The 27,983-nt window shown below is 61.3% G+C and overlaps 2 protein-coding genes and 1 long non-coding RNA gene across 6 annotated transcripts; 1 reads left to right on the forward strand and 2 right to left on the reverse strand.

Moving 5' to 3' along the window:
- Window positions 1-981: 981 nt before the first annotated feature.
- LOC149913577 (uncharacterized) lies at window positions 982-4,995 on the reverse strand. The gene is made up of 2 exons (XR_016461072.1): window positions 4,865-4,995; window positions 982-1,029 (listed from the first exon to the last, which is right to left on the reverse strand). It is a non-coding gene; the product is annotated as an uncharacterized LOC149913577 (long non-coding RNA).
- Window positions 4,996-5,025: 30 nt separating this feature from the next.
- LOC149913578 (thialysine N-epsilon-acetyltransferase-like) lies at window positions 5,026-12,801 on the forward strand. 4 transcript variants are annotated; one of them, XM_090129373.1, is made up of 6 exons: window positions 5,026-5,181; window positions 5,274-5,319; window positions 7,803-7,865; window positions 8,000-8,101; window positions 11,232-11,272; window positions 12,603-12,801. In XM_090129373.1, exons 1-6 carry the CDS (start codon window positions 5,119-5,121, stop codon window positions 12,768-12,770), a joined length of 483 nt encoding a protein of 160 aa, XP_089985499.1. In that variant the 5' UTR covers window positions 5,026-5,118; the 3' UTR covers window positions 12,771-12,801. The 4 variants fall into 4 exon arrangements, with proteins under 4 accessions (XP_089985499.1, XP_089985500.1, XP_089985502.1 ...); XM_090129374.1 differs by having other exon boundaries at window positions 11,237-11,272; XM_090129375.1 differs by having other exon boundaries at window positions 5,062-5,181; window positions 5,274-5,397.
- Window positions 12,802-17,197: 4,396 nt separating this feature from the next.
- LOC116241746 (uncharacterized) lies at window positions 17,198-27,129 on the reverse strand. Its single transcript, XM_090129341.1, has 5 exons — window positions 26,778-27,129; window positions 25,767-26,070; window positions 21,022-22,863; window positions 19,186-19,755; window positions 17,198-19,104 (listed from the first exon to the last, which is right to left on the reverse strand). Exons 2-5 carry the CDS (start codon window positions 26,059-26,061, stop codon window positions 17,213-17,215), a joined length of 4,599 nt encoding a protein of 1,532 aa, XP_089985467.1. The 5' UTR covers window positions 26,062-26,070; window positions 26,778-27,129; the 3' UTR covers window positions 17,198-17,212.
- Window positions 27,130-27,983: the final 854 nt, after the last annotated feature.

Below are 27,983 nucleotides of genomic sequence, written 5' to 3' on the forward strand. Positions count from 1 at the left end.
TTGTTTGTAGCGCCGCGTTCCAGCGCCGTCCTGCATTTGGAGGTGACACAGAGAATCACTGAATGTCACAGCAAATTCTGTTTCTTTGTATTTTGATCCTCTGAGGCCTTGTATCTCTTCTAAGTGCTGGCAACCTAAATGGGAGATGATAATAGCAACGTTTCAAATCTTTTTTGTTCCTGTTTCCTAGAGGATGTGTTTCTAGATAATGACTTCTAACGAAAAAGTAAGCAATAGAATAGGAAAGGCTGCTTCGTAAGTAACGCCTCCTGTTCTTTTAATTGCCCCACAGTGTCACAGACAAAATATCAGCTCCTGGTGACACGACAGCACGGATTGAAGTTGCCACCAACATTTCAATCCGCGTTGCTGCTGTGCAACAGGTGGCAGCAGAGGGGCAGTGTGACACAGCGGTGTCCGATGGGGAACTGGGCTATGAAGCGAAGGTGTGGAATGGAATTCCTCCATGCAGAACAAGTGGCGTCGCATTTATTTCTGCTTCCTGAACGTTGATGGAAAGCAAAAAAGATGTGAACACGCCGTGCTGGCGTGGGTTTTCACAAGCATGGCACGCAGGCTGCTGTCACTTAGTGAAAACACACAGCTCATGGCGTTGGCTATGTTGAAAAACGACGTTTTGCAGCTGAGAATTTGCCCTACCGACTATATATTTTTATTTTTTTTTTGCTCTCTTCGTATCTTGTTGTACTTTTCGCGGAAAACAAACGGGAGGCATTACTTTCGGAGCAACCCGCGTATTCGTAGGGAACATTCACGCATCAGTTTGCAGATTCTGGTTTTTTTTTTGTGATGGGGATGTGAAGTTTGCTCCCAACGCATCCCAGTTTGTCCATGTCAAAGAGTAGCCACGTAAGAATCTCAGCATTTCGGTGTCTGTCTTGTAAGAATCTCAGCTTCCAATTTCGGTGTCTGTCTTGTAAGAATCTCAGCTTCCAATTTCGGTGTCTGTCTTGTATGCTCTTCTTTTTTTTTTTTGTAGCCTGCAGTTTGCAGCTTGGAATGGCTTTGCTTTAATAAGGAAAAGCACGTGTTTGGATTCACAGAATCACAGAATCGCAGAATCGCAGAATCGCAGAATCACAGATTCACAGATTCACAGAATCGCAGATTCACAGAATCGCAGAATCGCAGATTCACAGATTCACAGCATCACAGAATCGCAGAATCACAGATTCACAGAATCACAGAATCACAGAATCACAGAATCACAGATTCGCAGAATCACAGATTCACAGAATCACAGAATCACAGAATCACAGATTCACAGATTCACAGAATCACAGATTCACAGAATCACAGAATCACAGCATCACAGAATCACAGAATCACAGAATCACAGAATCACAGATTCACAGAATCGCAGAATCACAGATTCACAGAATCACAGAATCACAGAATCACAGCATCACAGCATCACAGCATCACAGAATCGCAGAATCGCAGAATCACAGAATCGCAGAATCACAGAATCACAGAATCACAGAATCGCAGAATCACAGAATCACAGAATCACAGAATCACAGCATCACAGCATCACAGCATCACAGAATCGCAGAATCGCAGAATCACAGAATCGCAGAATCGCAGAATCACAGAATCACAGAATCGCAGAATCACAGAATCACAGAATCACAGAATCACAGAATCACAGAATCACAGCATCACAGCATCACAGAATCGCAGAATCGCAGAATCACAGAATCGCAGAATCACAGAATCACAGAATCACAGAATCGCAGAATCACAGAATCACAGAATCACAGAATCACAGAATCACAGCATCACAGCATCACAGCATCACAGAATCGCAGAATCGCAGAATCACAGAATCGCAGAATCACAGCATCACAGCATCACAGAATCGCAGAATCGCAGAATCACAGAATCGCAGAATCACAGAATCACAGAATCACAGAATCGCAGAATCACAGAATCACAGAATCACAGAATCACAGCATCACAGCATCACAGCATCACAGAATCGCAGAATCGCAGAATCACAGAATCGCAGAATCGCAGAATCACAGAATCACAGAATCGCAGAATCACAGAATCACAGAATCACAGAATCACAGCATCACAGCATCACAGCATCACAGAATCGCAGAATCGCAGAATCACAGAATCGCAGAATCACAGAATCACAGAATCACAGAATCAACACTAGCGTTCCCGGTCCGGGTGACGGATGGGGGACAGAGGGTCCACTCACCGACAAACCCTACAAGCAATTGTTAAGGCAATTGCAGATAAAGGGCTTCACTCTTATGGTCTCCACCCTTATAGATGGTGTTGTTGGGGGAGACGATATGCTTCCATCTGACATAAAGCAAACCTGAGGACCCAACCCCAAATGGGAACCTCAACCCCAATGGGGAACCCTAGAAATGAACCGCAATGGGGAATCCTAATGAGGACCCCAGTGGGGATCCCAACCCCAATGGGGAACCCTAAAGGGGAATCCTAATGGGGATCCCAATCCCAATGGGGAACTTCAGTCTCAGTGGGGAAACCCAATGGGGAACCCAAACATGGATCCGTAATGGGAAACCCTAAAGGGGAACCCAAACTTTGAAGGGGAACCCTAAAAGGGAAGGACAATGGGAACCCTAATGGGGAACCCCAACAGGGAACCTGAGTCTCAGTGGGGAAACCCAATGGGGAATCCTAAAAGGGAACCAAAATGGGGAACCCCAAACACAAATGAGAACCCTAAAAGGGAAGGACAATGGGAACCCTAATGGGGAGCCCCAACAGGGAACCCCAAAGGGGAACCTGAGTCTCAGTGGGGAAACCCAATGGGGAACCGAAACATGGATCCGTAATGGGAAACCCTAAAGGGGAACCCAAACTTCAAAGGGGAACCCTAAAAGGGAAGGACAATGGGAGCCCTAATGGGGAACCCCAACCCCAAAGGGGAACCTGAGTCTCAGTGGGGAAACCCAATGGGGAATCCTAAAAGGGAACCAAAACGGGGAACCCCAAACATGAATGAGAACCCTAAAAAGGGAAGCACAATGGGAACCCTAATGGGGAACCCCAACAGGGAACCCCAGTGAGGACCCAACCCCAAATGGGAACCTCAACCTCAATGGGGAACCCTAAAGATGAACCGCAATGGGGAATCCTAATGAGGACCCCAGTGGGGATCCCAACCCCAATCGGGAACCCTAAAGGGGAATCCTAATGGGGAACTCCAACAGTTGGGATCCCAATCCCAATGGGGGAAACCCTAAAAGGGAACACTAATGGGGAACCCCAACAATTGGGATCCCAACGCCAGTGGGGGAAATTCTAAAAGGGAACCCTAATGGGAACCCCATCAATGGGGACCCAACCCCAATGGGGGAATCCTAAAAGGAAACCCTAATGGGAATCCCATAAATGGGGGAAACCCTAAAAGGGAACCCTAATGGGAACCCCATCAATGGGGACCCCAATGGGGGAAACCCTAAAAGGGAACCCTAATGGGAACCCCATCAATGGGGACCCAACCCCAATGGGGGAATCGTAAAAGGGAACCCTAATGGGAATCCCATAAATGGGGGAAACCCTAAAAGGGAACCCTAATGGGGAACCCGATCAATGGGGACCCCAATGGGGGAAACTCTAAAAGGGAATCCTAATAGGGAACCCCATCAATGGGGACCCCAATGGGGGAAACCCCTAAAAGGAAACCCTAATGGGAATGCCATAAATGGGGGAAACCCTAAAAGGGAACCCTAATGGGAACCCCATCAATGGGGATCCCAACCCCAATGGGGGAATCCTAAAAGGGAACCCTAATGGGAATCCCATAAATGGGGGAAACCCTAAAAGGGAACCCTAATGGGGAACCCCATCAATGGGGACCCCAATGGGGGAAACCCTAAAAGGGAACCCTAATGGGGAACCCCATCAATGGGGACCCCAATGGGGGAAACCCTAAAAGGGAATCGTAATGGGAACTCCAACAATGGGGACCCCAACCCCAATGGGGGAAATCCTAAAAGGGAACCCGAATGGGGAACTCCAACAATGGGGACCCCAATGGGGGAAACCCTAAAAGGGAATCCTAATGGGAACCCCATCAATGGGGACCCCAATGGGGGAAACCCTAAAAGGGAATCCTAATGGGGAACCCCATCAATGGGGACCCCAATGGGGGAAACCCTAAAAGGGAACCCTAATGGGAAACCCCATCAATGGGGACCCCAATGGGGGAAACCCTAAAAGGGAATCCTAATGGGAACTCCATCAATGGGGACCCCAATGGGGGAAACCCTAAAAGGGAACCCTAATGGGAAACCCCATCAATGGGGACCCCAATGGGGGAAACCCTAAAAGGGAATCCTAATGGGAACCCCATCAATGGGGATCCCAACCCCAATGGGGGAAATCCTAAAAGGGAACAGCAATGGTGAACCCCGTCAATGGGGACCCAACCCCAATGGGGGAATCCTAAAAGGGAACCCGAATGGGGAACTCCAACAATGGGGATCCCAACCCCAGTGGGGGAATCCTAAAAGGAAACCCTAATGGGAATCCCATAAATGGGGGAAACCCTAAAAGGGAATCCTAATGGGGAACCCCATCAATGGGGACCCCAATGGGGGAAACCCTAAAAGGGAATCCTAATGGGGAACCCCATCAATGGGGACCCCAATGGGGGAAACCCTAAAAGGGAACCCTAATGGGGAACCCCATCAATGGGGACCCCAATGGGGGAAACCCTAAAAGGGAATCCTAATGGGAACCCCATCAATGGGGACCCCACCCCCAATGGGGGAATCGTGAACGGGAACCCTATAGGGAACCCCACTGGTGGGTCTGTAAAACCGGACCGCAATGGGGGACCCCATACCTCAGCGGGGAAACCCTAAAAGCGCATCACTGTGGGGAGCCTCCCGTCGCCATGGCAACCAATCGCGTGCCGCCGTTACCATAGCAACAGCCTCGCTCTCGCTCGTTGCCACGGCAACAGCCTCGCTCCCCTTCCCCCGCCTCCCCCCCCCCGCCCACCCGGTGACGTCACACCATAGAGATGAAGCGCTGGCTGAGGGCGGAGCGCCTCCCGCCGCGGTGCATCGTGGGACGGGGGGAGGACTGAACTGCGTTATGGGGTGGGAGATCCGGGCCTGGAATCGGGCGGACGGCCCCGAATTGCTGCGGATGTTACGGGTATGGGGCGGGGGGGGGGGCATAGGAGAGACCCCCCCTCACATCGACAACTACGGGGGATCCCCCCTCAATTTCGTGTCCCCGCTCTCCAGGAATGGGCGGAACTGGAGGGGGGGCCGAGGCCTCCGTGTGAGGAGGGTGAGGGCCCAAACCACGTGACCCCGCCGTGACCTATGACCTTTGACCCCCTCGTGACCCTCACCGCGGGACCCCCATGTAATATTCCCCAGCAGTCGGGGGGGGGGGGGGGAGTTCAACTCGACATTGAGACCCCCCCAGTAATGGGACCCCCCCCAAATAGTGGGACACCCCCCAAATAATGGGACCCCCCCAAATGTGGGACCCCCCCAAATAATGGGACCCCCCCCAAATGTGGGACCCCCCCCAAATAGTGGGACCCCCCCCAAATAATGGGACCCCCCCCAAAAATGGGACCCCCCCAAATGTGGGACCCCCCCAAATAATGGGACCCCCCCCAAATGTGGGACCCCCCCAAATAGTGGGACCCCGCCCCAAATGTGGGACCCTCCCCCAAATGTGGGTCCCCCCCCCAATAATGGGACCCCCAATAATGGGACCCCCCCAAATAGTGGGACCCCCCCCAGTAATGGGCCCCCCCCCCAATAATGGGACCCCCCACAAATGTGGGACCCCCCCAAATGTGGGACCCCCCCAAATAATGGGACCCCCCCCCAATAATGGGACCCCCAATAATGGGACCCTCCCAAATAGTGGGACCCCCCCCAAATAATGGGACCCCCCCAAATACTGGGACCCCCCCTCAAATGTGGGACCCCCCCCAAATGTGGGACTCCCCCCACAAATGTGGGACCCCCCGCAAATAATGGGACCCCCCCCAAATGTGGGACCCCCCCAAATGTGGGACCCCCCCAAATAATGGGACCCCCCCCAAATGTGGGACCCCCCCCAATAATGGGACCCCCCCCAAATGCGGGACCCCCCCCAAATAGTGGGACCCCCCCAAATAGTGGGACCCCCCCAGTAATGTGACCCCCCAATAATGGGACCCCCCCCAAATAGTGGGGACCCCCCCCAGATAATGGGACCCCCCAATAGTAGGACCCCCCCCATAATGGGACACCCCCCATGACCTCCTGACCCCCCCATGGGACCCCCCCCAAATAATCCATCCCCCAAATGCCCCCCCCCAAAAAAAGGGGATCCCCCATAATGAACCCCCCCCCAATAATGCGACCCCCCCCCCCATAACCTCCTGACCCCCCCGGATAATCCTAACCCCAAATGCCCCCCCCCCAAAAAAGGGATCCCCCAATATTGGGACCCCCCCCAATAGTAGGACCCCCCCCCATAATGGGACCCCCCCCCTTTGACCTCCTGACCCCCCCATGGACCCCCCCCCAAATAATCCTAACCCCAAATGCCCCCCCCCCCAAAAAAGGGGATCCCCCCATAATGAACCCCCCCCCAATAATGCGACCCCCCCCCCCATAACCTCCTGACCCCCCCGGATAATCCTAACCCCAAATGCCCCCCCCCAAAAAAAGGGGATCCCCCAATAATGCCCCCCCCCAATAGTAGGACCCCCCCATAATGGGACCCCCCCCCTTTGACCTCCTGACCCCCCCATGGACCCCCCCCAAATAATCCTAACCCCAAATGCCCCCCCCCCATAATGGGACCCCCCCCTTTGACCTCATGACCCCCCCATGGACCCCCCCCCAAATAATCCTAACCCCAAATGCCCCCCCCCAAAAAGAAGACCCCCCAATAATGCCCCCCCCCCAATAGTAGAACCCCCCCCCATAATGGGACCCCCCCCTTTGACCTCATGACCCCCCCATGGACCCCCCCCCAAATAATCCTAACCCCAAATGCCCCCCCCCCCAAAAAGGGGATCCCCCAATATTGGGACCCCCCCCCCAATAATAGGACCCCCCTATGGGACCCCCAAATAATCCTAACCCCAAATGCCCCCCCGCAAAAAAGGGGATCCCCCAATAATGACCCCCCCCCCAATAGTAGAACCCCCCCCCCATAATGGGACCCCCCCCATGACCTCCTGACCCCCCCATGGACCCCCCCCAAATAATCCTAACCCCAAATGCCCCCCCCCCAAAAAAGGGGATCCCCCAATATTGGGACCCCCCCCAATAGTAGGACCCCCCTCCATAATGGAACCTCCCCCATAACCTCCTGACCCCCCCATGGGACCCCCCCCAAATAATCCTAACCCCAAATGCCCCCCCCCCCAAAAAGGGGATCCCCCATAATGAACCCCCCCCCAATAATGCGACCCCCCCCCCCCCATAACCTCCTGAGCCCCCCAGATAATCCTAACCCCAAATGCCCCCCCCCAATAATGGGACCCCCCCCTTTGACCTCATGACCCCCCCATGGGACCCCCCCCAAATAATCCTAACCCCAAATGCCCCCCCCCCAAAAAAGGGATCCCCCAATATTGGGACCCCCCCCATAATGGAACCCCCCCCATGACCTCCTGACCCCCCCATGCGACCCCCAAATAATCCTAACCCCAAAAACGTGCGACTCCCAATAAAATGGAGACCCCCCCCCTTGTCCCCCCCCCCCCCCCCCAAAAAAAACCCCCCACCCCATAATTTGCCCCCCCCCCCCCCCAGCTCTGCTCAATGCCCTCAATGGAGCCGCGCCCCCCCCCGTGCTCCTCGTAGCGGAGGACTCAGGTGGGTGCCCCCCCCCCCCCACCCCAAATTTGGGGGATTTGGGGTTTATAGGGTCATGCAGGAGTTGGGGGAGGGGAAAAGGGGGGGGGGGTCTCACGATTTTGGTGCCCCCCCCCCCCCCGGTCCTAATTTAGGGCCCCCCCTGGGGGGTTTTGCTGTGGCTTCGTGGGGGTTCAGCACGTGGAGGGGCCGCGACCTGCGCCTGGGGGAGCTCTGGGTGCCCCCCCTGCTGAGAGGTGGGTGACCCCCCCCCACCCCATAGAACCCCCCCACCCCAAACAACCCCCCTGACCCCATAGAACCCCCCCACCCCATACAGCTCCACCCCAAACCCCCCCACCCCATAAAAACCCACCCAAAAGAACCCCCCTGATCCCATGCAACCCCCCCACCCTATAGAGCCCCCCCCAAAGAACCCCCACCCCATAGATCCCCCCCACCCCATAGAGCCCCACCCCAAACAACCCCCCTGACCCCATAGAATCCCCCCACCCCATACAGCCCCACCCCAAACCCCCCCATCCCATAAAAACCCACCCAAAAGAATCCCCCTGATCCCATGCAACCCCCCCACCCCATACAGCCCCCCCAAAGAGCCCCCACCCCATAGATCCCCCCCACCCCAAACAACCCCCCCAACCCCATAGAACCCCCCCGCCCCATACAGCCCCACCCCAAAGCCCCCCACCCCATAAAAACCCACCCAAAGGAACCCCACTGACCCCATGCAACCCCCCCCAAAGAACCCCCCCCAACCCCATAGATCCCCCCCCACCCCATAGAGTCTCACCCCAAACAACCCCCCCGACCCCATAGAACCCCCCCCACCCCATACAGCCCCACCCCAAACCCCCCCACCCCACAAAACCCCACCCAAAAGAACCCCCCTGACCCCATGGAACCCCCCCACCCCATACAGCCCCCCCCAAAGAACCCCACCCCATAGATCCCCCCCCACCCCATAGAGCCCCACCCCAAACAACCCCCCCGACCCCATAGAACCCCCCCCACCCCATAGAGCCCCACCCCGAACCCCCCCACCCCATAAAAACCCACCCAAAAGAACCCTCCCTGACCCCATAAAGCCCCCCCACCCCAAAAAATCCCTCCCACCCCAAAGAACCCCCACCCCATAGATCCCCCCCACCCCAAACAACCCCCCCGACCCCATAGAATCCCCCCGCCCCATACAGCCCCACCCCAAACCCCCCCACCCCATAAAAACCCACCCAAAAGAATCCCCCTGACCCCATGCAACCCCCCCACCCCATAGAGCCCCCCCAAAGAGCCCCCACCCCATAGATCCCCCCCACCCCAAACAACCCCCCTGACCCCATAGAACCCCCCCTGACCCCATACAGCTCCACCCCAAACCCCCCCACCCCATAAAAACCCACCCAAAAGAACCCCCCTGACCCCACAGAACCCCCCCCACCCCATACAGCCCCCCCCAAAGAAACCCCACCCCATAGATCCCCCCCCACCCCATAGAGCCCCACCCCAAACAACCCCTCCAACCCCATAGAATCCCCCCGCCCCATACAGCCCCACCCCAAACCCCCCCATCCCATAAAAACCCACCCAAAGGAACCCCACTGACCCCATGGAACCCCCCCACCCCATAGAGCCCCCCCCAAAGAGCCCCCACCCCATAAAAACCCACCCAAAGGAACCCCACTGACCCCATGCAACCCCCCCAAACAACCCCCCCCTCACCCCATAGATCCCCCCCCACCCCATAGAGTCCCACCCCAAACAACCCCCCTGACCCCATAGAACCCCCCCTGACCCCATAGAGCTCCACCCCAAACCCCCCCACCCCATAAAAACCCACCCAAAAGAACCCCCCTGACCCCATGGAACCCCCCCACCCCATACAGTCCCCCCAAAAGAAACCCCCCCCACCCCATAGAGTCCCACCCCAAACAACCCCCCTGACCCCATAGAATCCCCCCACCCCATACAGCCCCACCCCAAACCCCCCCATCCCATAAAAACCCACCCAAAAGAATCCCCCTGATCCCATGCAACCCCCCCACCCCATACAGCCCCCCCAAAGAGCCCCCACCCCATAGATCCCCCCCACCCCAAACAACCCCCCCAACCCCATAGAACCCCCCCGCCCCATACAGCCCCACCCCAAAGCCCCCCACCCCATAAAAACCCACCCAAAAGAACCCCCCTGACCCCATGAAACCCCCCCACCCCATTCAGCCCCCCCAAAGAAACCCCCTCAACCCCATAGATCCCCCCCACCCCATAGAACCCCCCCACCCCAAACAACCCCCCTGACCCCATAGAATCCCCCCGCCCCATAGAGCCCCACCCCAAACCCCCCCACCCCAAAATCCCACCCCACAGAACCCCCCCCACCCCATAAATCCCCCCACCCCATACAGCCCCACCCCATACAGCCCCACCCCATACAGCCCCACCCCAAAGAACCCTCCCTGACCCCATAAAGCCCCCCCACCCCATAGAACCACCCCCTCCCCATAGAACCCTACTCCATAGAACTCCCCCCACCCCAAAATCCCACCCCACAGAATCCCCCCACCCCATAGAACCCTACCCCATAGAACCCCCCCACCCCAAAATCCCACCCCATAGAACCCCCCCCACCCCATAAATCCCCCCACCCCATACAGCCCCACCCCAAAGAACCCTCCCTGACCCCATAAAGCCCCCCCACCCCATAGAACCCTACCCCATAGAACCCCCCCACCCCATACAGGCCCGCCCCATAGAACCCCCCCCACCCCATAAATCCCCCGACCCCATACAGCCCCACCCCAAAGAACCCTCCCTGACCCCATAAAGCCCCCCCACCCCATAGAACCCCCCCTACCCCGAAGAATCCCTCCCACCCCATAGACCCCACCCCCGCCCCATAGAACCATCCCCACCCCATAGAACCCTACCCCATAGAACCCCCCCCACCCCATAGAGGCCCACCCCATAGAACGCCCCCACCCATAGAACCCCCCCCACCCCATAAATCCCCCCACCCCATACAGCCCCACCCCAAAGAACCCTCCCTGACCCCATAAAGCCCCCCCACCCCATAGAACCCTACCCCATAGAACCCCCCCACCCCATAGAGGCCCGCCCCATAGAACCCCCCCCACCCCATAAATCCCCCCACCCCATACAGCCCCACCCCAAAGAACCCTCCCTGACCCCATAAAGCCCCCCCACCCCATAGAACCCCCCCCACCCCAAAGAACCCTACCCCATAGAACCCCCCCCCCACCCCATAGATCCCCCACCCCACAACACCCCCCCCCCGCCCCATAAATCCTCCACCCCAAATCCCCCCCCCCCGCCCCATAAATCCTCCACCCCAAATCCCCCCCCCCATATCAGACCAGGGGCTGCAGGAGCTGCTTCTACGTGGGATGGCCCAGGTAAATTTAATGGGGGGGGGGCAGAAGGGGGTCCTTTGGGTGGGGGGGGCTTCTAACCCTATTAAGTGCCCCCCCCCCCCAAAATAATCCCCCAGGGGGGCTCCCAAAGAACCCCCCCACCCCATAGATCCCCCCACCCCATAGAGCCCCACCATAAAGAACCCCCCCACCCCAAAGACCCCCCCTGCCCCCTAAACCCCCCCCCCCCCACCCCATAGAACCCCCCTCCAAGGCCCCCCCCCACCCCATAGAACCCCCCCACCCCATATAGAGGCCCCCCCAAACAACCCCCCCACCCCAAAGACCCCCCCCCACCCCATAGAAGCCCCCCAACCCATAAAGCTGACGGGGGGGGGGAGCTTCCAACCCTATTAAGACCCCCCCCCCATAGAACCCCTCCCACCCCATAAAGCCAATTGGGGGGGGTGGCAGAAGTGGGGGGGGGTTAATGGGGGGGGGCTTCTAACCCTATTAAGCGCCCCCCCCCCCCAAAATAATCCCCCAGGGGGGCTCCCAAAGAACCCCCCCACCCCATAGAACCCCCTCCCACCCCATAGATCCCCCCACCCCATAGAGCCCCACCCACCCCAAAGACCCCCCCTGCCCCCTAAACGCCCCCCCCACCCCATAGAACCCCCCTCCAAGGCCCCCCCCCACCCCATAGAACCCCCCCACCCCATATAGAGCCCCCCCCAAACAACCCCCCCACCCCAAAGACCCCCCCCCTACCCCCCCCATCCCATAGACCCCCCCTCCAAGGCCCCCCCCACCCTATAGAACCCCCCCACCCCATATAGAGCCCCCCCCAAACAACCCCCCAATCCCAAAGACCCCCCCCCCACCCCATAGAAGCCCCCCAACCCATAAAGCTCTGGGGGGGGGGGGAGCTTCCAACCCTATTAAGACCCCCCCCCATAGAACCCCTCCCACCCCATAAAGCCAACTGGGGGGGGGGAGGAGGGGGTGGCAGAAGTGGGGGGGGTCAATGGGGTTGGGGGGGCTTCTAACCCTATTAAGCGCCCCCCCCCCCCAAAATAATCCCACAGGGGGGCTCCCAAAGAACCCCCCCACCCCATAGAACCCCCTCCCACCCCATAGAGCCCCACCATAAAGACCCCCCCTACCCCAAAGACCCCCCCCACCCCATAGAAGCCCCCCAACCCATAAAGCTATGGGGGGGGGGAGCTTCCTACCCTATTAAGACCCCCCCCCATAGAACCCCTCCCACCCCATAAAGCCAATTGGGGGGGGTGGCAGAAGTGGGGGGGGGGTTAATGGGGGGGGGGCTTCTAACCCTATTAAGCCCCCCCCCCCCAAAATAATCCCCCAGGTCGCAGTGGCTGCGGGCTGCGCTCAGCTGAGGGTGGAGGTGAGGGGGGGGCCTCCTTTGGACCCCCCCTCTTTTGGGGCCGTGGATTTGGGGTCAAGCGAGGGGTGGTTGGGGGTCAGCTTTGATGGGGCCGCGCTGAGGGAGCTGGCGGGAGCCCCCCCCTCATAAAAACCTGCCCCCCCCCCCCAAAAAAAATAAAGCTGCGTTGTTTGAACGAGTTCTTTTATTTTACAATGGGGGGGGGGGCAAAGAATTCCCCCCCCCCCCAAAAAAAAACCCTGACCCCATAGAGCCCCTCCCCAAAAAACCCCCCAAAAACCCCATAGAGCCCCCCCCAAAGAATCCCCCCCCCCAAAAAAAAAACCCACCCCATAGAATCCTACCCCAAAGAATCCCCCCCCCAAAAACCCCCCGACCCCATAAAGCCCCCCCAAATAACCTCCCCCGAAAACCCCCCAAAAACCCCATAAAGCCCCCCCCAAAAATCCCCCCCCAAAAAACCCCCCTGACCCCATAAGCCCCCCCCAAAGAACCCCCCCCAGAACCCCCCCTGACCCCATAAGCCCCCCCCAAAGAACCCTGACCCCATAGAGCCCCCCCCAAAGAATCCCCCCCCCCAAAACCCCCCCACCCCATAGAGCCCTACCCCAAACCCCCCCCATCCCATACAGCCCCCCCCCCAAAAAACCCCCCCAAAAAAACCTGACCCCATAGAGCCCCCCCCCAAATAATCCCCCCCCCCAAACCCCCCCATCCCATACAGCCCCCCCCCAAAAAAGACCCTGACCCCATACAGCCCCCCCCCACCCCAAACAACCCCCCCCCCCCATAGATCCCCCCTTTTTTATGGGGGGGGGGTCCCAATCTGGGGACTCGGGGGGGGGCTGATCCCAAAGGGGCTTTTTTTCGGGGGGGGGGGGCGTTATTTTGGGGGGGCCATTTGGGGTCCTCAATTGAAGTGCATGGCTTCTCCCTTTTTTTTTGGGGGGGGGGGGGCTTCTCCTTTTTTTTGGGGGGGGGGTCTTAACGGGGGGGGGGTCCCATTTGGGGGGGGGGGTCCGTTTTTGGGGAGGGGTCCCAATTTTTAAGATAATCAGCCATTAAGGGGGGGGGGGCAATTTGGGGGGGGGGTCACAATTTTGGGGGGGGTCCCATTTTTGGGGGGGGGTCCATTTTTGGGGGGGTCCCATTTTGGAGGGGGGTGTTCAATTTTGGGGGGGGTCCCAATTTTGGAGGGGGTCCCATTTTGGAGGGGGGTGTCCCGTTTTTTGGGGGGGGGTCCCATTTTGCGGGGGGTCCCATTTTTTGGGGGGGGGTCCCATTTTGGAGGGGGGTCCCTTTTTTTGGGGGGGGGGTTCCCATTTTTTGGGGGGGGTCCCATTTTGGAGGGGGGCTCCAATTTTGGGGGGGGTCCCATTTTGGGGGGGGTCCCATTTTGGAGGGGGGGGGTCCATTTCTGGGGGGGGTCCCAATTTTGGGGGTGGTCCCATTTTTTGGGGGGGGTCCCATTTTTGAGGGGGGTGTTCAATTTTGGGGGGGGTCCCAATTTTGGAGGGGGGGGTCCAATTTTGGGGGGGGTCCCATTTTGGGGGGGGTCCCATTTTTTGGGAGGGGGTCCCATTTTTGGGGGGGCGTCTCATTTTGTGGGGGGTCCCAATTTTGGGGGGGTCCCATTTTTTTGGGGGGGTCCCATTTTGGAGAGGGGCTCCAATTTTGGAGGGGGGGGTCCCAATTTTGGAGGGGGGGGTCCAATTTTGGGGGGGGTCCCAATTTTGGGGGGGCTCCCAATTTTGGAGGGGGTCCCAATTTTGGGTGGGGGCCCTTATTTGGGGGGGGGTCCCATTTTGTGGGGGGGCGTCTCATTTTGTGGGGGGTCCCAATTTTGGAGGGGGGGGTCCATTTTTGGCGGGGGTCCCAATTTTGGAGGGGGTCCCTATTTTGAGGGGGGGGGTCCCATTTTGGGGGGGGTCCCATTTTGGAGGGGGGTGTCCAATTTTGGGGGGGGGGTCCCAATTTTGGGGGGGGTCCCATTTTTTGTGGGGGGGCCGTATTTTGAGGGGGGGGTCCCTATTTGGGGGGGGTCCCTATTTTGAGGGGGGGTCCCATTTTGTGGGGGGGGTCCCAATTTTGGAGGGGGTCCCTTTTTATTGGGGGGGAACTCCCATTTTTTAAGATATCCATCCGTTGAGGGGGGGGTCCCTTTTTTGGGGGGGGTCCCTTTTTTTTGGGGGGGGGGTCCCTATTTTGGGAGGGGGTCCCATTTTTGGGGGGGGGTCCCTTTTTTTGGAGGGGGGGTCCCATTTTAGGAGAGGGCCCCTGTTTGGGAGGGGGGGGTCCATTTTTGGGGGGGGGGGCTGCCATTTTTTTCAGATATCCATACGTTGAGGGGGGGTCCCTTTTTTTTGGGTCAGTCCCATTTTTTGGGGGGGGGCCCTTTGGGGGGGGGGATCCCATTTTGGGGGGGGGGTCCCATTTTTTAACCTCACCACCCATCAAGGGGGGTGTCCCATTTTGGGGGGGGGTGTCCAATTTTGGGGGGGGGGCTCCCATTTTTTAAGATAGCCATCCGTTGAGGGGGGGGTCCCTTTTTTCTGGGGGGGTCCCTTTTTTTGGGGGTCAGCCCCATGTTTGGGGGGGGCCCTTTTGGGAGGGGGTCGGTCCCATTTTGGGAGGGGGGGGCCTTTTGGGGGGGGTCAGCCCCATTTTTGGGGGACTCCCATTTTGGGGGGGGGCACTTTTGGTGGGGGATCGGCCCCATTTTGGGGAGGGGTCCCATTTTTGGGGGGGGGGGGTCAGCACCATTTTGGGGGGGAGCCCTTTTGGGAGCGGGTCGGTCCCATTTTGGGGGGGGGGCGCCTTTTGGGGGGGGGTCAGCCCCATTTTTGGGGGGGGCCCATTTTTGGGGGGAGGGGCACTTATGGGGGGGGGTCGATCCCATTTCGGGGGGGGTCCCATTTCTGGGGGTGGGTCAGCCCTATTTTTGGGGGGGGGCCCTTTTGGGGGGGGGGCACTTTTGGGGGGGGGTCATTCCCCTTTCGGGGGGGTCCCATTTTTGGGGGGGGTTGTCAGAACCATTTTGGGGGGGGGCCCTTTTGGGAGGGGATCGGTCCCAATTTGGGGGGGGGGGGGCGCCTTTTGGGGGGGGGGTCAGCCCCATTTTTGGGGGGCTCCCATTTTGGGGGGGGGCACTTTTTTGGGGGGGTCGATCCCATTTCTGGGGGGGGTCCCATTTCGGGGGGGGCTCCCATGTTTGGGGGGGGCCCTTTTGGGAGGGGGTCGGTCCCATTTTGGGAGGGGGGGGCCTTTTGGGGGGGGTCAGCCCCATTTTTGGGGAGGGCCCATTTTGGGGGGGGGGTCCCTTTTGGGGGGGGTCGGTCCCATTTCGGGGGGGGGGTCCCATTTCGGGGAGGGCTCCCATTTTTGGGGGGGGCCGGTCCCATTTCGGGGCGGGGGGGGTCAGCCCCATTTTTTGGGGGGGGCAATTTTGGGGGGGGGGGGCACTTTGGGGGGGGGTCGGTCCCACTTCGGGGGGGGGGTCCCATTTTGGGGGGTGGGGGGCATTTTTGAGGGGGGGGTCGATCCCATTTCGGGGAGGGCTCCCATTTTTTGGGGGGGGGCCTTTTGGGGGGGGTCAGCCCCATTTTTGGGGGGAGGGCCCATTTTTGGGGGGGGGGCACTTTTGGTGGGGGGTCGTTCCCATTTCGGGGGGGGTCCCATTTTTGGGGGGGGCCCTTTTGGGAGGGGGTCGGTCCCATTTTGGGGGGGGGGGCGCCTTTTGGGGGGGGGTCGGTCCCATTTCGGGGAGGGGTCCCATTTTTTGGGGGGGGTCAGCCCCATTTTTGGGGGGGGGACCTTTTGGGGGGGGGGGTCGGTCCCATTTTGGGGGGGGGGTCTTTTTGGGGGGGTCAGCCCCATTTTTGGGGGGCTCCCATTTTGGGGGGGGGTCAGCCCCATTTTTGGGGAGGGCCCATTTTGGGGGGGGGGTCCCTTTTGGGGGGGGGTCGGTCCCATTTCGGGGAGGGCTCCCATTTTTGGGGGGGGCCGGTCCCATTTCGGGGCGGGGGGGGTCAGCCCCATTTTTTGGGGGGTCCCATTTTGGGGGGGGGAGCACTTTTGGGGGGGGGGTCGGTCCCATTTCGGGGGGGGTCCCATTTTTGGGGGTGGGGGGCATTTTTGAGGGGGGGTCGGTCCCATTTCGGGGAGGGCTCCCATTTTTTGGGGCGGGGGGCCCTTTTGGGGGTGGGTCAGCCCCATTTTTGGGGGGGGTCCCATTTTGGGGGGGGGGGGCACTTTTGGGAGGGGGTCGATCCCATTTCTGGGGGGGGTCCCATTTCGGGGGGGGCTCCCATTTTTGGGGGGGGCCCTTTTGGTGGGGGGGTCGGTCCCATTTCTGGGAGGGCTCCCATTTTTGGGGGGGGGGGGTCGGTCCCACTTCGGGGGGGTTCCCATTTTTTTTGGGGGGGGGGGGTCCCATTTTTGGGGGGGGGTTCCCATTTTTTTCAACCACCCACGAAGCCGCTCACCATTTCGGGGAGGCGGTTCCCATGACCGAAACCAACCTCCCATTTAATTCATAAAACACGACCCCCCCCCCCGCCCCCCCCCACCATTCACCTCCCATCCAACCCCTCCAACCTCCTGCAGACCCCCCCCCAAACCCCCCCCCACACCCGGTAGCGGTGGTTGAGCGCCGCCCTGCCGTGCACTCCGTACCGCGTCCTCAGCGCCCCCTGCGGCGCCTCCGCCCCGAACAAAACCCTGCGCACCCGGGCGTGGAGCAGCGCCATGGCGCACAGAGCGCACGGCTCCCGCGTCACGTACACGTCCCACCCCGAGCACAGGTAACCCCCAGGCCGAGGACGACCCCCCCCCGCCAAACAAACCCCCCCCCCGCCGCCGCCGTCCTCGTCGTCGCCCGCGGTTCCCTCCTCCGTCCCGTCGCCCGGCATCTCGCCTCCATCCTCCTCCTCCCCGTCCCCTCCTTTGCGCCCCTTCTCCTCTTTGCCACCTGCTGGGTTGTCACCCCTCCCACCCCCCCCTCTGCCACCCTTTTCACCCCCCATCCCTTCTTCCTCACCCCCCTCCTCCGTCCCATCACCCGGCATCTCGCCTCCATCCTCCTCCTCCCCGTCCCCTCCTTTGCGCCCCTTCTCCTCTTTGCCACCTGCTGGGTCGTCACCCCTCCCACTGCCCCCTTTCTCACCCCCCCCTCTGCCACCCTTTTCACCCCCCATCTCACCCCCCTTTACGCCCCCCTTCCCTTTTTCCTCACCCTCCTCCTCCCCATCCCCTCCATCACCTCCTTTGCGCCCCTTCTCCTCTTTGCCACCTCTCCCACCGCCCCCTTCCTCACCCCCCCCTCTGCCACCCTTCTCACCCCCCATCTCACCCCCCTTCCCTTCTTCCTCACCCCCCTCCTCCGTCCCGTCGCCCGGCATCTCGCCCCCCTCCTCCTCCCCACCCCCTCCATCACCTCCTTTGCGCCCCTTCTCCTTTTTGCCACCTCTCCCACCGCCCCCTTCCTCACCCCCCCCTCTGCCACCCTTTTCACCCCCCCTCTCGCCCCCCTTTACGCCCCCCTTCCCTTTTACACCCCCCGGCATCTCGCCCCCCCCCTCCCCACCCCCTCCATCCCCTCCTTTGCGCCCCTTCTCCTCTTTGCCACCCCTCCCACCGCCCCCTTCCTCACCCCCCCCTCTGCCACCCTTTTCTCCCCCCCCTCTGCCACTCTTCTCACTTTTTTCACCCCCCATCTCACCCCCCATCCCTTCTTCCTCACCCCCCTCCTCCGTCCCATCACCCGGCATCTCGCCCCCATCCTCCTCCTCCCCATCCCCTCCTTTGCGCCCCTTCTCCTCTTTGCCACCTGCTGGGTCGTCACCCCTCCCACCGCCCCCTTCCTCACCCCCCCCTCTGCCACCCTTTTCACCCCCCATCTCACCCCCCTTCCCTTTTTCACCCCCCAGCATCTCACCCCCCCCCTCCCCATCCCCTCCATCACCTCCTTTGCGCCCCTTCTCCTCTTTACCACCTTCTGGGTCGTCACCCCTCCCACCCCCCCCTCTGCCACCCTTTTCACCCCCCATCTCACCCCCCTCCTCCGTCACGTCGCCCGGCATCTCGCCCCCCCCCTCCCCACCCCCTCCATCCCCTCCTTTGCGCCCCTTCTCCTCTTTGCCACCTGCTGGGTCGTCAGCCCTCCCACCGCCCCCTCTGCCACCCTTTTCACCCATCTCACCCCCCTTTACGCCCCCCTTCCCTTTTTCCTCACCCTCCTCCTCCCCATCCCCTCCATCACCTCCTTTGCGCCCCTTCTCCTCTTTGCCACCCTTCCCACCACCCCCTTCCTCACCCCCCCCTCTGCCACCCTTTTCTCCCCCCATCTCACCCCCCATCCCTTCTTCCTCACCCCCCTCCTCCGTCCCATCACCCGGCATCTCGCCCCCCTCCTCCTCCCCATCCCCTCCATCACCTCCTTTGCGCCCCTTCTCCTCTTTGCCACCTGCTGGGTCGTCACCCCTCCCACCCCCCCCTCTGCCACCCTTTTCACCCCAGATCTCACCCCCCTTCCCTTCTTCCTCACCCCCCTCCTCCGTCCCATCACCCGGCATCTCGCCCCCCTCCTCCCCATCCCCTCCATCACCTCCTTTGCGCCCCTTCTCCTCTTTGCCACCTGCTGGGTCGTCAGCCCTCCCACCCCCCCCTCTGCCACCCTTTTCACCCCCCATCTCACCCCCCTCCTCCGTCCCGTCGCCCGGCATCTCGCCCCCCTCCTCCTCCCCACCCCCTCCATCACCTCCTTTGCGCCCCTTCTCCTCTTTGCCACCCCTCCCACCGCCCCCTTCCTCACCCCCCCCTCTGCCACTCTTCTCACTTTTTTCACCCCCCTTCCCTTCTTTCTCACCCCCCTCCTCCGTCCCATCACCCGGCATCTCGCCTCCATCCTCCTCCTCCTCCCCGTCCCCTCCTTTGCGCCCCTTCTCCTCTTTGCCACCTGCTGGGTCGTCAGCGCTCCCACCCCCCCCTCTGCCACCCTTTTCACCCCCCATCCCTTCTTCCTCACCCCCCTCCTCCGTCCCATCACCCGGCATCTCGCCCCCCCCCTCCCCATCCCCTCCATCACCTCCTTTGCGCCCCTTCTCCTCTTTGCCACCTGCTGGGTTGTCACCCCTCCCACCCACCCCTCTGCCACCCTTTTCACCCCCCATCCCTTCTTCCTCACCCCCCTCCTCCGTCCCGTCGCCCGGCATCTCGCCTCCATCCTCCTCCTCCCCATCACCTCCTTTGCGCCCCTTCTCCTCTTTGCCACCCCTCCCACCGCCCCCTTCCTCACCCCCCCCTCTGCCACTCTTCTCACTTTTTTCACCCCCCATCCCTTCTTCCTCACCCCCCTCCTCCGTCCCATCACCCGGCATCTCGCCCCCCCCCTCCCCATCCCCTCCATCCCCTCCTTTGCCCCCTTTCTCTTTTCTGCCACCTTCTGGGTCACCCCTCCCACCCCCCCCTCTGCCACCCTTTTCACCCCCCATCTCACCCCCCTTCCCTTTTTCACCCCCCAGCATTTCACCCCCCCCCTCCCCACCCCCTCCATCACCTCCTTCGCCCCCCTTCTCTTTTTTGCCCCCCTTCTCATTCTCAGCCCCCTTCCCATCACCCCTTACACCACCATCCCCTTCCTGATGCACCTCCCCCTCCTCACCCCCCTTCTCACCCCCCATTCCTTTTTCACCCCCCTCTCCCTCCCCCCTCCCATCACCATCCTCTTCCTCCCCCCTCCCACCACCCAGCATCTCCCCCCCCTCCTCCCCACCCCCTCCAGCACTTTTGATGCCACCTCCTTTGCCCCCCTTCTCTTTTCTGCCACCTTCTACGCCACCCCCCCCTTTTTCACCCCCCTTCCCTTTTTCACCCCCCACCCCCTCAGCCCCCTCCTCCCCCCCCTCCCCCCCACCCCCTCCTTTGCCCCCCTTCTCTTTTTTGCCACCTTCTACGCCACCCCCCCCTTTCTCACCCCCCTTCCCTTTTTCACCCCCCACCCCCTCACCCCCCTCCTCCCCCCCACCCCCTCCACCCCCTCCTTTGCCCCCCTTCTCTCTTTTGCCACCATCTACGCCGCCCCCCCCTTTCTCACCCCCCTTCCCACCCCCCAGCATCTCCCCCTCCTCCCCCCCACCCCCTCCTTTGCCCCCCTTCTCTCTTTTGCCACCATCTACGCCGCCCCCCCCTTTCTCACCCCCCTTCCCTTTTTCACCCCCCAGCATCTCCCCCCCCTCCCCCCCACCCCCTCCTTTGCCCCCCTTCTCTTTTTTGCCACCATCTACGCCGCCCCCCCCTTTCTCCCCCCCTTCCCACCCCCCAGCATCTCCCCCCCCTCCCCTCCCCCCCCCCGCCTCCCATCACCCCTCCCCCCCCCCCCCGCCCCCCTCCCTCTGCCCCCGCGCCACCGCAGCCAACACCTCCATCACCGCGTGTCCCAGCGGGTGCCCCCCCCTCCTCCTGTCCCACGCTGTCGCCACAACCCGACCGCTCACCGGATCGACCACGGCCGCCCCGCACGGCACCATCCCCATCCTCGCCCCACGTCGCGCCGCCGTCACCGCCGCCGCCATCGCCGACGTATCGCCGATCTCCTCGCTCTCGTTTTTATCACATCTGTCGCCTCGGGAAACCCACGGCCAAAGTCCCGATGTCACCGCCGTCACCGTTTCCGGTCCCGGTGCCGGGATGCGTCCTGGGAGGTGGACGCGGAACGGGGGGCCGAGGCCGTGGGGTGACACCCCCCGACCCAAAAGAACGTGGAGAGGGGGGAGGGGGTCTGGGGACGAGGGGACGTTGGTGGCCATGGGGGTCCTGGTGGCATCTGGAGGTCCTGGTGCCATGGGGACATCGGTGACACTTGGGTCCATGGGGACATTGGTGGCATCTGGAGGTCCTGGTGCCATGGGGACATCGGTGACACTTGGGTCCATGGGGACGTTGGTGGCATCTGCAGGTCCTGGTGCCATGGGGACATCATTGGTGGCACTTGGTGACCTTGAATCCATGGGGATACAAGTGGCCATGGGGGTCCTGGTGGCATCTGGAGGTCCTGGTGCCATGGGGATGTCATTGGTGGCACTTGGTGACCTTGAATCCATGGGGATACAAGTGGCCATGGGGGTCCTGGTGGCAGCTGGAGGTCCTGGACACATGGGGACATCGGTGACACTTGGGTCCATGGGGATGTTGGTGGCATCTGGAGGTCCTGGTGCCATGGGGACGTCATCGGTGGCACTTGGTGACCCCGTATCCATGGGGACATGGGTGGCCATGGGGGTCCTGGTGGCATCTGGAGGTTCTGGTGCCATGGGGACGTCATTGGTGGCACTTGGTGACCTTAAATCCATGGGGACATGGGTGGCCATGGGGGTCCTGGTGGCAGCTGGAGGTCCTGGACACATGGGGACATCGGTGACACTTGGGTCCATGGGGGTCCTGGTGGCACCTTGAGGTCCTGGTGCCATGGGGACGTCATTGGTGGCACTTGGTGACCTTAAATCCATGGGGATACAAGTGGCCATGGGGGTCCTGGTGGCATCTGGAGGTCCTGGTGCCATCGGGATGTCATTGGTGGCACTTGGTGACCTTAAATCCATGGGGACATGGGTGGCCATGGGGGTCCTGGTGGCACCTTGAGGTCCTGGAGACATGGGGACGTCATCGGTGGCACTTGGTGACCCCGTATCCATGGGGACGCTGGTGGCCATGGGGGTCCTGGTGGCATCTGGAGGTCCTGGTGCCATGGGGATGTCATTGGTGGCACTTGTTGACCCCGTATCCATGGGGACATGGGTGGCCATAGGGGTCCTGGTGGCACCAGTGGCACCCGAAGGTCCTGAACCCTTGGGGACATCGGTGACACTCAAAGTTCTCAGGTCCATGGGGACGTTGGTGGCATCTGGAGATCTTGGAGCCACGGGGACATCATTGGTGGCACTTGGTGACCTTACATCCGTGGGGACATTTGTTGCCATAGGGGTCCTGGTGGCACCTGGAGGTCCTGGTGCCTCGGGGACATCGGTGACACTCAAAGTTCTTGGGACCATGGGGACATCAGTGGCACTTGGTGACCCCGTATCCATGGGGACGCGGGTGGCCATGGGGGTCCTGGTGGCACCTGGAGGCCCCAGATCCACGTTGGTGACACCTGAAGCTCTCGGGTCCGTGTTGGTGACATCAGTGTCCCCACGACCGCCCAGCTCCTCGGTGGCAGCGCTGTCACCTGCAGTGACACCCAGCAGCCCTGCTGGCTCCGTGTCCCCATTACCCCCAAACCTCCAGCAGCCCCAAATCCCTACAACTCAACGTCCCCATCACCCCCAGTGCCCCACAATGTCCCCAATGTCCCCATTGCCCCCAATGCACCCCAGTGTCCCCATTGCCCCCAATGTCCCCCACTGTCCCCTATATCCCTACTGTCCCCAATCCCCCCATTACCCCCAATTTCCCCCATTGTTCCCAATATCCCCCAATGTCCCCATTGCCCCCAATACACCCCAATGTCCCCATTGCCCTCAATGTCCCCCAAAGTCCCCATTGCCCCCAATTGTCCCCAATCTCCCCATTACCCCCAATTTCCCCCACTGTTCCCAATGTCCCCACTGCCCCCAGTGTCCCCATTACCCCCAATATCCCCCAATATCCCTACTGTCCCCAATGTCCCCATTACCCCCAATATCCCCCACTGTTCCCAATACACCCCAATGTCCCCATTGCCCTTCATGTCCCCCAACATCCCCCTTTGCCCCCAATGTCCCCATTACCCCCCAATGTCCCCAATTTCCCCACTATCCCCAATGACCCCGTTACCCCCAACATCCCCCAATGTCCCCAATATCCCCCAATGTCCCCCAATCTCCTCCTGCCCCCAATGTCCCCATTACCCCCAATGTCCCCATTGGCCCCAGTGCCCCCATTGACCCCATTACCCCCAATACACCCCAATGTCTCCATTGACCCCAGTGACCCCAATGTCCCCATTATCCCCAATGTCCCCCACTGTCCCCTATATCCCTACTGTCCCCAATCCCCCCATTACCCCCAATTTCCCCCATTGTTCCCAATACACCCCAATGTCCCCATTGCCCTTCATGTCCCCCAACATCCCCCTTTGCCCCCAATGTCCCCATTACCCCCCAATGTCCCCAATTTCCCCACTATCCCCAATGACCCCGTTACCCCCAACATCCCCCAATGTCCCCAATATCCCGCAATGTCCCCCTGCCCCCAATGTCCCCAACTGTCCCCTATATCCCCTATATCCCCCCATTACCCCCAACATCCCCCACTGTTCCCAATACACCCCAATGTCCCCATTACCCCCACTGTCCCCATTGGCCCCAGTGCCCCCATTGACCCCATTACCCCCAATACACCCCAATGTCCCCACTGCCCTTAATGTCCCCCACTGTCCCCAATGTCCCCATTACACCCAATATACCCCAATGTCTCCACTGACCCCAGTGCCCCCAATGTCCCCATTACCCCCAATGTCCCCCACTGTCCCCAATATCCCTACTGCCCCCAATCCCCCCATTACCCCCAATAACCCCCCACTGTTCCCAATACACCCCAATGTCCCCTTTACCCCCAATGCCCCATATTGCCCCCAATGTCCCCAGTCCCCTTAATGCCCCCAAAATCCCCCACTGCCCCAAAATCCCCCACTGCCCCCAATGTCCCTCACTGTCCCCCAAATCCCCCACTGCCCCCAAAATCCCCCGCTGCCCCCAAAGTCCCCCGCCGCCCCCAAAATCCCCCACTGCCCCCCAAATCCCCCGCTGCCCCCCAAATCCCCCACTGCCCGCCAAATCCCCCACCGCCCCCAAAGTCCCCCGCTGCCCCCAAAATCCCCCACCACCCCCAATGTCCCCCACCGCCCCCAATATCCCCCACCACCCCCCAAATCCCCCGCCGCCCCCAAAATCCCCCACTGCCCCCCAAATCCCCCACTGCCCCCAAAATCCCCCGCTGCCCCCAAAATCCCCCACTGCCCCCCAAATCCCCTGCTGCCCCCAAAATCCCCCGCTGCCCCCAAATCCCCCACTGCCCTCAATGTCCCCCACTGCACCCCAAATCCCCCGCTAACCCCAAATCCCCTGCTGCCCCCAATGTCCCCCGCCGCCCCCAAATCCCCCGCTGCCCCCCAAATCCCCCACTGCCCCCAAATCCCCCGCCATCCCCAAATCCCCCGCTGCCCCCCAAAATCCCCCACTGCCCCCAATGTCCCCCGCCACCCCCAAAATCCCCCACTGCCCCCCAAATCCCCCACTGCCCCCAAATCCCCCGCTGCCCCCAAAATCCCCTGCTGCCCCCAATGTCCCCCACTGCCTCCAAATCCCCCACTGCCCACCAATATGCCCCGCCGCCCCCAAATCCCCCACTGCCCCCAAAGTCCCCCGCTGCCCCCAATGTCCCCCGCCACCCCCAAAATCCCCCACTGCCCCCCAAATCCCCCACTGCCCCCAATGTTCCCCACCGCTCCCAAATCCCCCACTGCCCCCAAAATCCCCCACTGCCCCCCAAAGTCCCCCGCCGCCCCCCAAAGTCCCCCACTGCCCCAAAATCCCCCACTGCCCCCCAAATCCCCCACTGCCCCCAAATCCCCCACTGCCCCCCAAATCCCCCACTGCCCCCAATGTCCACCACCGCCCCCAAAATCCCCCACTGCCCCCCAAATCCCCCACTGCCCCCAAAATCCCCCACTGCCCCCAATGTCCCCCGCCACCCCCAAAATCCCCCACTGCCCCCCAATATGCCCCGCTGCCCCAAAATCCCCCACTGCCCCCAAAGTCCCCCGCCGCCCCCAAAGTCCCCCGCCGCCCCCAAAGTCCCCCACCGCCCCCAAAGTCCCCCACTGCCCCCAATGTCCCCCACCGCCCCCAAAATCCCCCGCCGCCCCCAAATCCCCCACCGCCCCCAAATCCCCCACTGCCCCCCAAACTCCCCCGCCACCCCCAAATCCCCCACTGCCCCCCAAATCCCCCACTGCCCCCCAAATCCCCCACTGCCCCCAAATCCCCCACTGCCCCCCCCACCCTCCATGTCCCCCAGCGCTCTCACTGCCCCCAATGTCCCCCCCTCCCTCCCCCCCCCACCCCATCCCCCCCGTCGATCCCCCCTCACCTCCGTTCCCCCCCAGCTCCTCCTCCAGACACAGCAGCACGGCGGCCCCCCCCGGCCCCCCCCTCACCCTTTTGAGATGCCTCAAAGACGGGGGCAGGGGGCGGCTGCGCCCCAAATCCTTCAGCAGCCTTTCCGTCTCCCCCCGCAGCGTCACGGGGGCTGCCACCCCAACCAGGATGGGCAGGGGTCCCCCCTCCCCCTCCCACGGAACGGCCCACGGGGGGGGCTCAGGGGAAGAGGGGGGGGACCAGTCGGGGGAGGAGAGGGGGGACCAGTCGGGGCTGGGGGGATCCATGGGGGCGTCCTATGGAGAAGAGGGGAACTGTGAGTATTGCTGGGACCCCCCCCCCCCCCAGAGTGATGCCCCCATACGGACGCCCCCCCCCCCCCACCACTTACGCCCCCATAGAGACCCCCCCCCCCAAGATACTCCTACAATAGGGACACTCAGACCCCCCCCCCCATAGGGACCTCCCTAACTCTTACAATAGGGACCCTCAGACCCCCCCCCCCCCCCCATAGGGACCTCCCTAACTCTAAGAGACCCCATAGAGGACCCCCCCCCTCCCCAGAACCTCCTGTGACAACCCTTTTAGGGACCCCCCCCACAGGGACCTCCCTAACTCTAAGAGACCCCATATAGGACCCCCCCCCCTCCCCAGAACCTCCTATGACAACCCTCATAGGAAACCGCCCCCCAAAGGGACCCCCCCCCACCTCACCTCAGTGCCTTCATAGGGACCCCCCTCTACAGTGTCCAGCCCCCCCATATAGGACCCCCCCCCTCACAGAACCCCCATAGGGACCCCCTATAAGAACCTCCTCCCCATAACAGGGTCCCCCTCGCCCCATAGCGACTTCCACGCTATGAGTTCCTCCCCCATAAGGACCCCCACCCAACAGGGATACCCCCATACGGACCCTCCCTTACAGGACCCCACCCGCCCCCCTCAGTGCCGCCCCATAAGATCCCCCTCCCCCCCTAAAGCCCCCAACCCCATAGGACCCTACAGAGCTGCACGTGGGCGTCCCTTCCTGCTCACACCTCCCGAAGTCCCGCCCCCTCCACTCTCATTGGTCGGCGCCGACAACGCGCCGCCGTCCCATTGGCTGACAGCACCGCTCAGGCGGAAGTCCGCAAGGAGAGCAACGAGAGGGAGGTTAGAACAGCCGGAACCATAGAGAGGAAGGGGAAGCCGGACCGGAAGTAGGCGAGTAAGACCGGAATGGGAAGGGAGAGGGTGACAGCGCCTCCTTGAGGACGGGAGGATCCGCACACAGAGCTGACGGGGGGGGGGTGTAGGACGAATGGACACCACGTGACCTTTAGCCCCGCCCCCCCGACACAAACCACGCCCACAGCCTCGTTTTGGATCTTCACTTTTATAAAGGAGGTGAAGTGGGGGGGGGGGGGCGAGGGAGGGGTTTGAGAGGGGGGAGGGGGGAGGCAGCCCCCCACCCCCCCACCCCCCCCTAACCCAGCAGCAGCTTTAAATAAAATTTATCAAAAAATACAACAACAAAACAAACAAAAAACCCCAACGAGAAAAATCAGTGCCCCCCCCCCCCCATCCCCCAAACCCCCCCCCCCCTCCCTCCCGGTTTCACATTTGGGGACAAAAGGACAAATAAATAGAGGGGGGGGGAGGGGGGGGGGCGGAGGTAAACCGGGGGGTTGGGGGGGGGGGAAGTGCTGTGGGGTGGGGACCCCCATATAGGGACCCCCCCCCATGGGACCCCCCCCCTACAGAAACACCCCATTATTGGGACTCCATTGAGACTCTGCTATTGAGGCACCACCCTGTGGGAAGAACCCCCCCCCCCCCCAATTAAACACCCCCCCCCCCCATGTGGCCTCAATTAGTGGGGAATTCTGTTGGGAGCCACCAATTTGGGGACCCGCTTATGGGATCCTATAGGGAGGCTGATTATTGGGCAGCCCCACAGCGGGGCTCCCCTATAAGGACCCCCCCATATGGGACCCCCACCCATCACTGGGACCCCCATAAGACTCCTTTATGGGACCTCACTGGGGACCCCCACCCACTGAAGTCCCTTCTTGAAGACCCCACTTTAGAACCCTATTATGGGGGACCCCATTATTGGGGAGCCCCACAGCGGTCTTCCCTATAAGGACCCCCCCATATGGGACCCCCACCCATCTCTGGGACCCCCATAAGACTCCTTTATGGGACCTCATGGGGGACCCCCACCCAC

Source organism: Phasianus colchicus, chromosome 36 (assembly GCF_987193195.1).
Source record: "Phasianus colchicus chromosome 36, bPhaCol1.hap1.1, whole genome shotgun sequence".
NCBI classification, from domain to species: Eukaryota; Metazoa; Chordata; class Aves; order Galliformes; family Phasianidae; genus Phasianus; species Phasianus colchicus.

Bases quoted from the DNA above. Each gene is read 5' to 3' on its own strand.
- LOC149913578 (XM_090129373.1), top strand. From the start codon at position 5,119: ATGGGGTGGGAGATCCGGGCCTGGAATCGGGCGGACGGCCCCGAATTG. The intron at 8,102-11,231 runs GTGGGTGACCCC...CCCCCATATCAG, and splicing joins GGTGCCCCCCCTGCTGAGAG to ACCAGGGGCTGCAGGAGCTG. The intron at 11,273-12,602 runs GTAAATTTAATG...ATAATCCCCCAG, and splicing joins TTCTACGTGGGATGGCCCAG to GTCGCAGTGGCTGCGGGCTG.
- LOC116241746 (XM_090129341.1), bottom strand. From the start codon at position 26,061: ATGGATCCCCCCAGCCCCGACTGGTCCCCCCTCTCCTCCCCCGACTGG. The intron at 22,864-25,766 runs GTGAGGGGGGAT...GTGTCACTGCAG, and splicing joins GGAGCTGGGGGGGAACGGAG to GTGACAGCGCTGCCACCGAG. The intron at 19,105-19,185 runs GTGAGGAAGAAG...ACGACCCAGCAG, and splicing joins TGATGGGACGGAGGAGGGGG to GTGGCAAAGAGGAGAAGGGG.